The sequence below is a fragment of the Micropterus salmoides genome, unplaced genomic scaffold, assembly GCF_014851395.1.
Source record: "Micropterus salmoides isolate LMB-PRFRI ecotype aquatic unplaced genomic scaffold, ASM1485139v1 Ms_hic_scaffold_7, whole genome shotgun sequence".
Lineage (NCBI taxonomy): Eukaryota > Metazoa > Chordata > Actinopteri > Centrarchiformes > Centrarchidae > Micropterus > Micropterus salmoides.
In genome coordinates, this window is record NW_024044459.1 from 12,385,480 (window position 1) to 12,398,875 (window position 13,396).

At 39.8% G+C, this 13,396-nt stretch overlaps 1 protein-coding gene across 1 annotated transcript in view; it reads right to left on the reverse strand.

Moving 5' to 3' along the window:
* Window positions 1-13,396, reverse strand: part of slc4a4a (solute carrier family 4 member 4a) — a 71,155-nt gene that overhangs the window by 11,857 nt on the left and 45,902 nt on the right. The window contains 12 exon segments of the mRNA XM_038704255.1: window positions 195-373; window positions 1,164-1,325; window positions 1,783-1,896; window positions 1,997-2,182; window positions 3,813-3,883; window positions 5,439-5,713; window positions 8,282-8,415; window positions 8,497-8,671; window positions 9,169-9,279; window positions 10,088-10,242; window positions 11,929-12,016; window positions 12,971-13,128. Of these exon segments, the coding sequence (XP_038560183.1) occupies window positions 195-373; window positions 1,164-1,325; window positions 1,783-1,896; window positions 1,997-2,182; window positions 3,813-3,883; window positions 5,439-5,713; window positions 8,282-8,415; window positions 8,497-8,671; window positions 9,169-9,279; window positions 10,088-10,242; window positions 11,929-12,016; window positions 12,971-13,128 (1,808 nt within the window).

Here is a 13,396-nt window from a genome sequence, read left to right on the forward strand (position 1 = left end):
CTTCCCAGTGTTTCAGTAAAGTTTGTTGGCATCTGTCCTATAGATGGTGCTACAGCAACAGTCAACAACAATCAGTTCATCTTTACATTTTATCCTCATAAATATTATTGTCTGCCATTATGTGCACTTTGATGTTGATCCAGATGAAAAATAAATAAATAAAACACTCTCCAACTTATTGTACTGTGTCTTACCTCACACCCAGAAACTTCGGCTGCTCTCCGGGAGCCGATGTTTCGGTTTCCATCTTCAGACTGTCGATGTGCGCAATGGAGATAACGGTGGCAGCCACGTACCATGGCAGACCCATGAAGGAGCAAATCACCATCAGAACGGCCACCCAGAACAGATCCAGATGGTAACCTGCCCCTTTCTGTTTCAGACAACAAACTCAAGGTTAAAGGTCATGTATGTGCATGCTCAAGCATAGACAGTATGCAGAGCCCAGCTGCAGACACAGGGAAACCTAAAACCAGAAAACAGCTCTTGTAGGGTTTGATCATATATTATGTTGAGTAATACAGTAGCAGAATAGAACTAAAGTGCTCTGAAATTATTCTGCAGTTATCTTTAAAGGGACAAGTCACACCGCAGAAACTTCAGCAGTGGCCCTGAACATCTCAAGTAGTTGCTTTTTGAACTGAGCTGTGTTCAGTCACTGCCATGAAACATCTCTCACTCCCATGAGAAGAATGACAACAATATTTAACTGCAGTGTGAAGGTAGCCAGTGTCCTGTACAAACTGAAGCTTGTTGTGGGAAACGCATGGAAATCCTCACTTTACATAAAGCAAGTAAGACAAACAGAAAGAAAAGGAAAGAAACAAAAGGCCTCACTGTTTACACTGCAATGATAATTTAAACATAATGCATTCTATAATATGAAAAATACAGATTCAAGCATTCACAGCAATTTATCATTCAGGTTTCGTTGCAAAATCTTGAACCTTTGGTTATATTCTGACTGTATATCAGAACATGACCTGTATTATTGAAGTGACTCCTAACCCACCACTGCCTCTCACTCATACAGTACATCAACCCTGTGAACTCTGTAAACATTAAAACAACAACGACATTTTGCATTTTGAAGACTTATATAACCTGGGTAACAAATGAACCTGCTTAGAATACATATTTTATCGCTGTAGTTTCTTCTCTACCTTCAGCTTGTGCTCCTTCCTGTTGACAATCACAGCAGTAATCTGCTGGTCCATGAAGACCAGTATGGTGACCAGCAGGGCAGGAAGGGCCGACACCAGGTAAACCCACCAGGGGTTTCCTCCGAACGGGGGAACAAACCAGCCCCGGTTTGGACTTGTTGGCTGTGAGGGAGGAAGACAGAAGCTCCAACATGTCAGTCAACGAGATAAAGTGGCATTGACAGAAACTGTTATGGAAATATGATGTTTGCTTTTGACATGTAGACAGGAGGAGCCGGGGATTAAACCAACAAGCCTACATTTTATTGGCATTCCTTCTTCCACCTAAGCTAGGGTTGTAGCTTCCTGCCTTTAAAACCACTGGTTTCAGTTCGTTTCCCTATAGTATGAATACTCCAGTGATTAAAATGTAAACCACCACAACCAACAGTTTTTGTCTAAGTATTGTCACATGGTACTGTAAATGCAAGATTGTGTTTTGGATTATAACCTTTTGACAAAAGTCTAGTGGAATCTTAATATGTTTTATGATGTTTTCTAAAGCAATACACCTAAACAAAATGCACTTGAATTGTGCGCTGGGCATGAGCACTTAGGAGGCAGGGAGGGAGGAACTCACCTTGAATTCGGTTGGCACAATGAGTTTTGGAGTGTCAACTCCTACAAGCATATCAACTCCACAGAAGATAAAGATGGCCAGGATGATGGCAAAGTCACTGATGAGCTTCCTCACCTGGGTGAACGTTAACACAAACATTTGAACACCTACCGTCATTTCCTTGACAGATGACCAGCTGGATTAAATTAGCAAAGTGTGGCTGACGGTGACTCACTGTGGTGGGGAAGAAGGGGCTGCTCTTGAACTTCTTCAGACACATGGAGCAGGTGTAAGTGCCGAAGAACAGAATGAAGGACATGAGGGCGATGTCTGGGACAAACTCACAGGCCTTCCCCACCAGCTCTCCTTTGTACTTTAAGCACTCGGTCTTTGTGAGGGACGACCATGTGGCGTTCATTGGCTGCAGAGACGAAACAAAGAGCATAATGGTTATATAGAAACAGTTATTCATGCAAATTAGTGTCCCACTAAAGCTGTGACCAATCTGAAAGAAGGGTAAAGTAAAGTAACTTGTAACTGTAAACAATTTCTGAAAATGGGCTCGTTACTCTTGTCCTAACAGCAGAGGAACGCAGCCTATTTGCTATTACAGTGATACCCAACCAGGGGTACTTCTGCAGTTGGTGGATGAAAAGATTGCGAAGTAGAACATAAATTACTATTTGATTAAAACAATATATCCACATATTAAGGCTGTAGCGTGTAGCACTGCTGAACCTGAACACCACTCTAACTGTTGCAATAATGCGTGAAAGCAAAAATCCTAACAGGTAGCTAAAAGTAATGACTAAACAGTTCAAATGATTAGAGCTGCAACAATTTACTGATTAATTGTCAACTATTAAATTAATCACCAACAATTTTTAATTTTCAGTTTGAGGAATTCTTTATGGAAAAAAGTCAAAATTCTCTAAATCCAGCTTTTTAAATGTGACTATTTTCTGGTTTCTTTACTCATCTATGACAGTACACTCCCAAATAGCTTTGGGTTGTGGACAAAAAAAGACATTTCAGGACGTCATCTTGGGCTTTGGGAAACAAGGTTCAACATTTTTCACCATTTTCAGCCATGTTTCAGACCAAACAATTAATCAATTAATTGTGAAATAATCAACAATAAAAATAATTGTTTGTGGCAGCCACACAAATGAAAAGCCAAAAGTTTTGGTTCAATGGTTGGAACATCAGCTTCGTATGGTAGTAGTCTTCCTGACCAAACCAACCTTAGCATTGACACTTAAATTGCATATAAAAAATATTGTAACAGAAACCAATTAATCAATTTAATCTTCTGAAGCACCTAACAAAACAACATGGTTCTACAAAGCTGATCACAAAACACCCCGGGGAGGAGCCTCAAACGGCACAGTGTGGGACAATTATCCTGTCCCACACTGTGCAACAGCAACCCTAAAATAATGTAGCTGTGCTGTATTAGTAAGAGAATTGAAGCAGATATTTAAGACAATATAACACAAACGTTACTTCCCCAAATAACTAATTATTTATACCTGCAGTAATTGGTAAAATAATTCACTTACTTTTAAAAGAAGAAACAACCAGTGACTACAACTACTTTTCAGTAACTCGCACAACGCTGCAGACTTTCAGTGTTTTGGAGTAAAGAGAGATAAAGGCAAGTCCACCGAGCGTGTCACAGTAACCTTAAATTGGAAACAATGTGCTTATCAGACTGCTCTACTTTCCTTGCAACATTTCCTTGTAACACTGTCATCTTGAGTTTTTTCTTCATCTCGCAATTTGTGGTTGATATGCTGGTAAGTATTTTCAAGATTGTCAGACCAAAGTCCTTCAGTTTGAACACAGCTTGAAATAAATCAGGGAAAAACAGACAGCACACTACAGTATATTAGAGCTACTGTATAGTTCAGATAGCATACAGTAGCATAGATGACATCTTACATACACTATCACTACGGATGATTTTGCATTCAGAACAATATCAATAGTTAAGGTAATTATAATCTATTTTTTCCACCACAGACAGCAATAAAAACTGGAAAACTTACCAGATCAGTGTTGTTCCAGTACCAGACTGAAGTACCTTCTAATGGGTCACCAATGATATCTGTACTGTTCTCTGCAAAAACAAAAATCCTCTCAGCAAAAGTCTTTACCACAGCACATTACACAGTGCTTCGTCAATAAGTTCAAATTTGTCATAAATATCAATGAATGAAGTTTTAAACGACACTATGTCTAAAACCACAATATATTACCCCCAACCAGCTATAATGGAAGAGAAACAAAACTGTTGAATGGATGGGGTGAAAATCAAAGAGTTTCTTTTGTAGCTGCCAGTTTATGGCTCAGCTCTTTGTTGACACATTAGGCAGACATTTTATTAATATAAGTTGTATTGTTGTAAGATGTTCACGTTGCTTACTTGGCATATATCATATATCAAATATATCATCTGAAATAACATGATTACAGTTATGTAGCTTAGCATGTTAGCTAATCTCAGTACAACTGATGTCTGTAGCAAATTTCAAATTTCATGACCAGCTGGGAACCTTTGTTGCATCTCAGTCTCTCCCTTGTTTCCAGTCGACTGTTGCTGTCTAAAAAAAGCATAAAATGGCCTCAAAAAAAGAGTTTAAAAGAAATTTCAGTGTTGAGCCAAACCGCTAGCTTGCAACCAGTCAGAAGTTTCCCTGACTGACTGTCTGTGTTACACCAGCCTGTTTTGATGATGTGTCAGCTGCTCACTCATTAAAAGTAAGCATCTGTTGTTTCCCCTTTCCTGGTATGCACTGTAGGCCTACTCTATTTGGAGCGTCATGGGGAATTGCATATTTCTGTGTGTGTGTGTGTCAGAGAGAGAGATTTTTGAAAGCAGTAGGGGATGACCAGTAATTCAGGGCTGCCCCCCTCTTCATCTCCCATCCTCCATCAGAAAAATATAAAGAGGCATGCTGTGTTGTATTAAAGTCTGATGAGAACAGCACTTGTTCACTTTTTTATATGGGGAAAAAAAAAGCTTTTTCGTTTATTGTAACCATAACAATACATAAATATCTGGCCATTTATGTCAAAACAAAACAGAAACTAAAACTCAGCAGCCCACAAAGCTGCAATTACCCCTTACAACCAAACAAGCTAAAGTGAGTATTTATGCCATCCATCTAACCACATGTTACATGAAAAAAAAAAGCCCTCCCTTTAACCCCTCTCATCAAATTAAACTCAGTGTTTCTCTCCAACAGTCTAAACAGTGATTTACAAAATACTCCCTCCTTGAATTGTGCCTGCAACTTTGAAATGATGAAAATCCACTTTCACTGCAACTTTAATGCTCAATCTAGAGTAAACCTTCATAGAATTTTCTCTTACTGTGTTTACTATTATGCACCAAAATACCAAGGTAAATTCTTCATATTAGAAAACCTACCTTGCAATAACCCTGATTCGAATGTTAAAACTTCTTAAAATAAAACTACATGTATGTGGGATCATTTTTAAGGAGAATTTCTCATCAACAGGATGTCAAAACCTGCAATGGCTAATTGGTTAACCAACATTGATGTGTCTTATACATGGTCTTATATGGATTCATGGGTAAAACACACCTGCTCATTCAGTGTCTGGATACCAATGTGAGTTAAACGCCTCAATGTTAAGCAACATCTCACCTAGAACAGCAGGAGCCATACAGAGGCAGTCGTATTGTGTGACATATTCCATCTTAAATTCGCTGTTGATGGGATAGTGGTGAGCTAATTTGAGCATCTTCTTGAAGGCATCATAGATGAAGATGAAGCTGATGAGACAGGAGAAGCCCTCCTCAGTGAACCGGGTGAAGTACTGCACCAAGAAGCTGGCATCAGTGGCCACGAGCACCAGGCAGAAGAACGCCGACCACAGGCCAATCCACAGGCGGAACTCCAGGTAGTCAAAGCCATTCTCTCTGTATGAAAAAACAACAAATATTCAAAAATAGTCAGATCTTTTATACAACTACGAGTATTAGGGCCACTGTTAGAAAGAGTTTTGAGAACACAGTTCTATTTTAAGACAAAACATTATGAGAATAAAGCTGTAATACTTTGAGAAAAAGGTATAATATTTCAATTAAGTCATATTATTAAAACTGCATCTGACACGTGAAAGCTAACTGACTGGTACAATGTGTAAAATATGCCCAGAGTTTTCTTTTTGTTTTTTTAAATAACTAACATTATCAACATAATATGAAGATGTATCGGTTCTGACTTTATGTCAATGACATCAACTTTAAAGACATGAAAAAGTGGAATGCGGGACTTTTACATATAAATGAACGTCCGTTACAATTAAGTCCTCGCAAGAAAAGTTCCCACAAGGCTGATAAACCACCAGGTAAATCTCTGTATTTCGCAGTATACTGGAGTTTTTTCAATATGTGTCTGTGACAACATACCAACAATGGAGCACCAGTAATGAAGCATTTTATGTCAACCGGCAATGTTTGCCAGAGCTGAAGGGGAGCAACCGTAGTACCAGTAGTCTATAGCAACTAGGAGTACAGCTGAGCCTAAAGGCTCATGCAGGTTACACGACTTTCAGCGTCTGCCGATGGCCGTGCTGTTAACACTACACAACTTGCCGTCTTGTGACGGGAGTCTTGAAGTCGTTGTGGCGTTCACACTACATGACTGATCGTTGACAGGGGGTCACACACTAAATGAGCTGACAAGGACTCTGTCACCCAACGCAGGTCTCCAAACCACGTTTTGTCAAGAAAACACACGTGAAATGTGAAATGAGAAGTTATGCGACCTATACATGAAACAGCTGATTTTGTCATTATAAAGTTCAAGTTTATTTATATAGCACATTTAAAAACAACACTAGTTGACCAAAGCTACAGCAGCTACTGAGAAGGCTCAGTCACCTTTAGTTTTTAACCTGGATCTGGGGACATCGAGGAGCCTCTGATTGGATGACCTCAGTGCTTTGACTGGAGTGTGTATATGTAAAAGTTCTGATAAATAAGAAGGTGCCAACCCATTTGAAATTTTAAAGACAAGCAATAAAATCTTAAAATCAATCCTAAAGCATAGGAATCAATAAAGATAGAAATTATAAAGACAAAGAATATGGGTTAAAGAATGGATTACATTTTACAGGTAGCAGGGATTGTCTGAGCTACAGAGAGAGCTGCAGGTGAATAAAAAGTGTTTTGCAGTGAAAAAGCAGCTGCCTGCTCTCGTTGGCGGATGTGAATGTCGAGTCGGCCGACTCTTCCAGATATTTGGCATGCTAGATATCTGGCAGACATCAGCGATGTGGCAGTGATGTGTCTGGGAGCCGTTTTGCTGCGTCGTTGTGTAGTTCACACATAACAACTGGCGACCAACGATCGCTGATTTACTCCCGACGACAGCCTGATGGTCGCCGAGCTCGCCGAGCAGCAAATCGGGCTAAAAGTTGTGTAGAATAACTACTGGTGTAGCAGCGCTCTCCTCAAGTTGGAGAGCACTAGACAAGAGAAGGGACTGAGGGCAGACATGGATGTCATGTTACTGCTTTTGGAATGAATGTTTGTCTTTTAAATGTGGAACTTTCGCTGTATTTTTGTAACTATTTCTGAACACAAGCCTGGGGCAGGCTCACCAGTATTTTGGAAGTGGCCCTGATGCTCTGCAGCAGCATGACTCGCATTAAAGAGGTGGTTTTATGCTCATTTTCAGGTTCAAAATCTTATTTAGGGGTTGTACCAGAACAGGTTTACATGGGTTAATTTTCAAAAAACACCATATTTTTTGTCATACTGCCCATTGCTGCAGTTCCTCTTTTCACCCTGTGTTAAAGGCTTCGCTTTAGCTATGGAGTGATGCATCTCATCTAGCCAAGGACTACTAGCCAATCAGAAGCAGAGAAGGGCAGGTCAGCCAAAAGACGGTAAACAGCTTCGATTCAGCTCTAAGCTACATGTTTCCGACCAGGTTGGCAATTTGGACTGGAGCAAGAGTTTCAGAGTGGTGAGTTATTAATCTGTAACAAAAGTATCTTTCATCCATAAAGTTTTAACAGAGCTCTGTCTCTACATCACAGTAACAACTTTATGTCCATTGAGTATTGGGTAGCGAGTGTTTGGAAGAGAGAGGAGAGGTGTGCTGCAGATCTGTGTTTTCCCACTGGTGTTTTTAAGGACTAGTCGCTCAGCGACACGTATTTTCATTGTGACGTCACAAGAAAGGGAAGTAAATGCTGGGAACTCCCTTAGGGCTGGACTTTGGGCTTTTTCACTTTGCAAACCTATTACATGCACAGAAAAGATATATAACTCAATAAAGGAGATGGGAAAAGCCAAAAACCATAATACCACCTCTTTAAAAATGATTTGGTGTCAACATGATTGTTTCATGGCACAGATTTGGTGAGCATTCATAAAAATCCAAGGTTTAACATGGAGATAAAGTACTTTTCAAGCCATAAATCATCTGTGATTAGTAACTAGGCCTCTGGCAATCTGAGAAAATGCTAAATGTACCTGCTGAAATTGAAGAGCAGCCGTTCAAACACAAGAACAGGACCAGTGCTGCTGAGGATGGTGAGAGGCTGACCAGCCAGCAGACAGAAAACCCCACCGGTGATTGCTGTGCCCAGAAAACTCTCCAACACGCCCTGCACCCATGGAGGGGGACAGTTAGGAAGCCATTCAGAACATAATTACAAGCTATTCAGAGGTTCAAATCTTAGTCTGACCTGCATGTTTTCTGTAGCATCCCCCAGCAGACCACCGAAGGTGATGGCATTCGTCACAGTTCCCAGGTAAATAAACAAAATGGTCGACAAGACCTGAATGTGAAATCCATCGGTGAAGTCACTGACAAAGAAAGGCGCTTTTCTTTTGATGTCGAGTAAGAGACCCCCACAAAACCTGAAAACAGAGAAATAAATGGTGTGTGTACTAAGCAACACCATGTTTACAGTATTTGTATGCAGACCAGGACAACTACAATACATGGCTCATGTTTAGTTTACAAAGCATAACACTTAACACTCATTATAACAATGAATCATTAGCATGGTGAGAGCAAGATATGAGACAAAATCCTGTGTAATCAGACACATAGTCCTTTGGCATTTTTTTTACAATTTTCTCTGGATATCTGTGAGCCATGCTGCACTTCAGTTTAAAAATAGAATGAACTGTTTAGCTGCTGAGTGTTGTTTAAATGCCAATATTTGCACTACAAGTTGTACAATCTTGTCAAACAATGTATTTCTTTCAGGCACACTCTACAATGGCCATTAACTATTCCATTTTTTACAGTGTTGGAAAGGTAGTGAAATGCTCCGTGTCCACATTAATATTCATTCTCATATAAAAACTATTAATTTGAAAAATATTTGGTTTTGTTTATGATTTCATACCTTCCAGTCTTCTTCAGCTCGTCACCTACAGCGTGCCCCCCTCCTCCGTGACCTCCATCATGAGGCATATCTCCGTTCATCTGCGATTCCCCTCCTGCATACATGTTTTTCCTAAAATAAACACAGTTTTGTTCAGTCTGGGAGGCTATTTACCTCTACTGAACAGTTTGTCACATAAAAATAGTGTGTGCTGCAGGTCATGTATTTTACACCTCAAATATGTACTGATGTTGACACAGCCGGAAGTTTTTTTTTTAGCATTTAAGCATTTAAAGCTCGTCAACATGTTGTCTTGGCCTCTTCTTATGTTGCCAAACAGATAATGTTGATAGGCATTACGTTATTAATTAGCTTGATTTATCAGTGCTCACATAACCTGCAGAAACGTTTCTGCTTTACTGAGAACAAAATTGCATCTTTAAATAAAACCCACTGCTGCTCTTTCATAATTGAACACTGTGCTGCAGTTGAGTGATTAAGTGATTTTGCAACTATTGCACTTCTTTAACATAATGTAGTCGCTGCACACACAGCATTCAGATGCAGCTTCTTAGATGTTTAATGCAAGATAGTCTTGTACTCTTACTTTCTCAGTTTTCACAAATGTCTTTTAAATGTTTGAAAGGCAGTGCAATGTGAACATTTTACTGGGCTACTGTTCAGGCTGATAATCCTCTAAAATGATCTAAAAGTGATTTGATGTGCCAATTATAAGTAGACAATCCACAAAAGTGAATATGTGAGTAAGTTTATCGTGTTCGTCCCTGATATAAAATCAACACGAGGAGCCTGGTGGAGGGGAAACACAGTATGCAGACACAAACTCAAAGTACATTTCTTGTTGACTCGGCAGAACCAAAGAAGCATCAGTAAGCACACAGTAGAAAGATGGACTTCATATTTATCCATGTTTATAGACCTTTTGTCAGAGGACGGGAGGGATTTCGGGGGCTCTATCCTGATGGCCGGGTCCCACTCTCCAGGAGGAAGCACAATCACCTCATCCAGGAACTCGTCGATGCCGGCCAGCAGATCTTGTCTGTCCTTGGCCTTATACGCAATGTCATGAAAGACCTGAACACAGACGGAGAGGGAAGAGGCATTCAAGTGTGAAAGAGACCTGTCAAAACATGCTGTGTCACCAGGCAGCGAGCAGTAATCTCATATATGAGGATTAATAATGGGGAAGAGAGTGAGATCCTACACACACAAGACATCACAAACACTGCACAATATTCAGGTCTAAATGCAGCAATGAAGAAATGTAGATCTGGGCCCGTATTTATCAAGCTTCTCAGAATTACTCATAAGAACACTGATAAGAACTGATTTAAGAATAAAAACATTCTTGGCTCAAAGCTGTGCTTAAAAGTTAGTTATCAAGCACCATAGTCCTAATTTGAGTGAAGTGTAGGACTAAATCTTAAGTGTCAGTCTGATTTACGACACTTTGCTGTGCCACAAACAGGATTTTGGATGACGATGTAGCCAACGACCAATCACTGAAGAGATTCTCGGATTAATTCACATTGAATGGTGAAATTCCTGAGAGGAGTTTATATTCAACTCATGTTTAACAATAAAGAATCAAGAGAATAGTACATTATGATACACATTAATAAATGAAAGATAAAAAAGGTTTGTCTTTATATGAGTGCCATCAATGCGCCTACTACTCCTGTATTGCCGGCTTTTTGCATGAACTGCTTGCTTCTGTTGGATTATGGGGGTGTTGTTGGGTAGTCGATGAAACGCGTGACAGTGTGTGGAGCTGTAGCCTAAGTGCTATCATTGTTTCCATGACTATTCGGCTTATTGATGGTTGTGACAGCCACAATCATCAGCGTTGCTGCATTTGTCCTGTGACAAATAAACGAAGCATCATCACCACCTTCAGTTTAACTGAAAACGCATTACTGCGTAAAGTCAGTGGTGAGACGGCGTCCCTCACCAACTCGCTGACAAAGTTTATGCCTGTGCTGTCCGACCCCGTCTTATTAACTGCGCGTTGTCAAATAATTCAGAAACATTCTTCCTCTTCTGAAAGATTTGCGCATGTCTCTGTCTCCACAGTGCCGTCACAAGCCCCTACTGGCATCTCCTAACCACTTGAGAGACCTCTCGAGCTGTCTTAAATAACTGGGAGAGTAAGAGTGATTCTTAGCTTTGAGAAATTTGATAACTTGCTTTTATTCTTAAGTTTAAAAGTAGGAGTAAATTTCATGAATTCTCAGCACTTAAGACTAAAATGGCACTTTGAGAAGCTTGATAAATACTGGCCCTGACCATCCTAAAACCTCTGGATTTCATCAATAAAATATAAATGCAATGCAGCATCAGTTCCCACAATGTAAAGACGTGACTTTACAGAGTTTATGAATAGCCTACAGCAGTGATTTCCAACCAGGAGTGCTGGTACCTCAGGGGGTACTTCTGCCTGGGGGTACATGCCTAGTCAGTACCTTACTCAGAAACTGTTCAATGATCTTTGTAAACAAAGTTACAAAAAAGCTAATCAAACAGGTATAGGTAGCTCAAACTTAGACATACTTTAAGAAACTGATTGTCAGCAATCAGTGGACAAATGGTGGAATGGTGGACAAAATTACATGAAAACATAATCCAATTGAATACAACAGCACCATAAACTACGGCCTAAATGATTAGCATAGAGATGAATCACAGCGTCAGCAAAAATGTGTGCGCCAGATTTTCTTATTAAAATATCACATGGGTGATGTGTGTTAATGGCAGTCCAACCTCATCTGACATCAGCGTGGCGATCGCTCGTCCAATCTCATGGTACGACTTGGCTTTGCCTTTGGGTCCAAGCAAGATGAATAAAAATCTGCAATTGGAACAAAATCATTTGTATTAGTAACATTGTTTATATGTACTTGTGCTGTAACAGTTAAACTTCTGAATGAAAATAAAACGATATTACCATAACTGTCCTAAAATTCAGGTCAAAGTGCAGTTTTTATTGTTAGCACCCATTTTATATTTATTTTATATTGTCTTTACATTACCCAACAGTGCAAAATCTCATAAGAAATTATTCACATCTTTCTCAGATGAGGACATATTCACTCCAAGGACATGTTGTCATTCTGTTTTGACTGCAGGAAGGCTGCTGCATATCCATTGAAATACCTCACAAGTATTTTGCAAGCTATATTATACCAAAGAGTGTTTATTATGGCCATAATGATGATGCATTATTTACATCACCATGGCGGAGATAATCTAAGACATTTTTACTAGTTCACTGAAAAGTTTCTTCCAAGAGCTACAGAAAATTAAATTGCTTTATGGCTCCTGGGTTACAACAACACATCAGAACCCAGTTCAGTGTCGCTCCTGTAGCTTTATGAGGCGGGTGGGCACAATAAAAGAAACACCTTTACAAACTAATCCTCACTTATAAAAGCTCAGCAATAAATATTAGAAGCATTTGTGAAGCTCAGAGTGTCACTTGTTGATCTAGCTGTAACTGAAAGTTTGAGTCTTTAAATTACAGGGGTGAATTAGATTTCTTTATAATTTAAGGTGAACACAGGGAAAAACATACTACTACATATGCCTGAAAATATTTAGCAATTTTATGGTGTCAACAGTTTGTATATTTTCTTCCTATACAATGTAAAGTCATTGTTATTAAGCCTAAAAATATATATGCATGGCAGCCTGAGTTGCACCTGGACAACCACAGCAGTCATCTTCATAGATATTCTGGTCTGACGCACCTTCCTACGTTAAACATTAGCTCCTATTTATAAATTCAGACATGAATGTCAGCCACCTTGTGGGAACTGGAACCTCTGTTAAGGCTCCGAGCATCACAGCTTGCTGCAGACGAACGAACGCCACAAACGGAGCGTCCAGGAAGTCCACCTCCCCCACCAGCACATTGGAGGCCTCGGCGTCTCTCGGCAACTTCTTCATGAACTTGTTCCTCAGCTAAAAGTACAAAAGAGAAGAACAGGAGGAGACATTAAATGTTATGTTCACACCAGCAAGCCACCCAACACAGCGCAAACAGAATTAAACGACCTCCATCAACCAGGACAATCCTAGTCAGCTTAAATACCAAAGGAACAAGTAGTAACATGAGGTCTGTCTTTCTTTGTCATGGCAGTGGTGAGATGTGTGAGGACGGAGGTCAGACACCTGCTGAGCTCCACAGGTTCAACATTTAGTAGAGTGAGCTAAAAGTGTAAGTATGAAT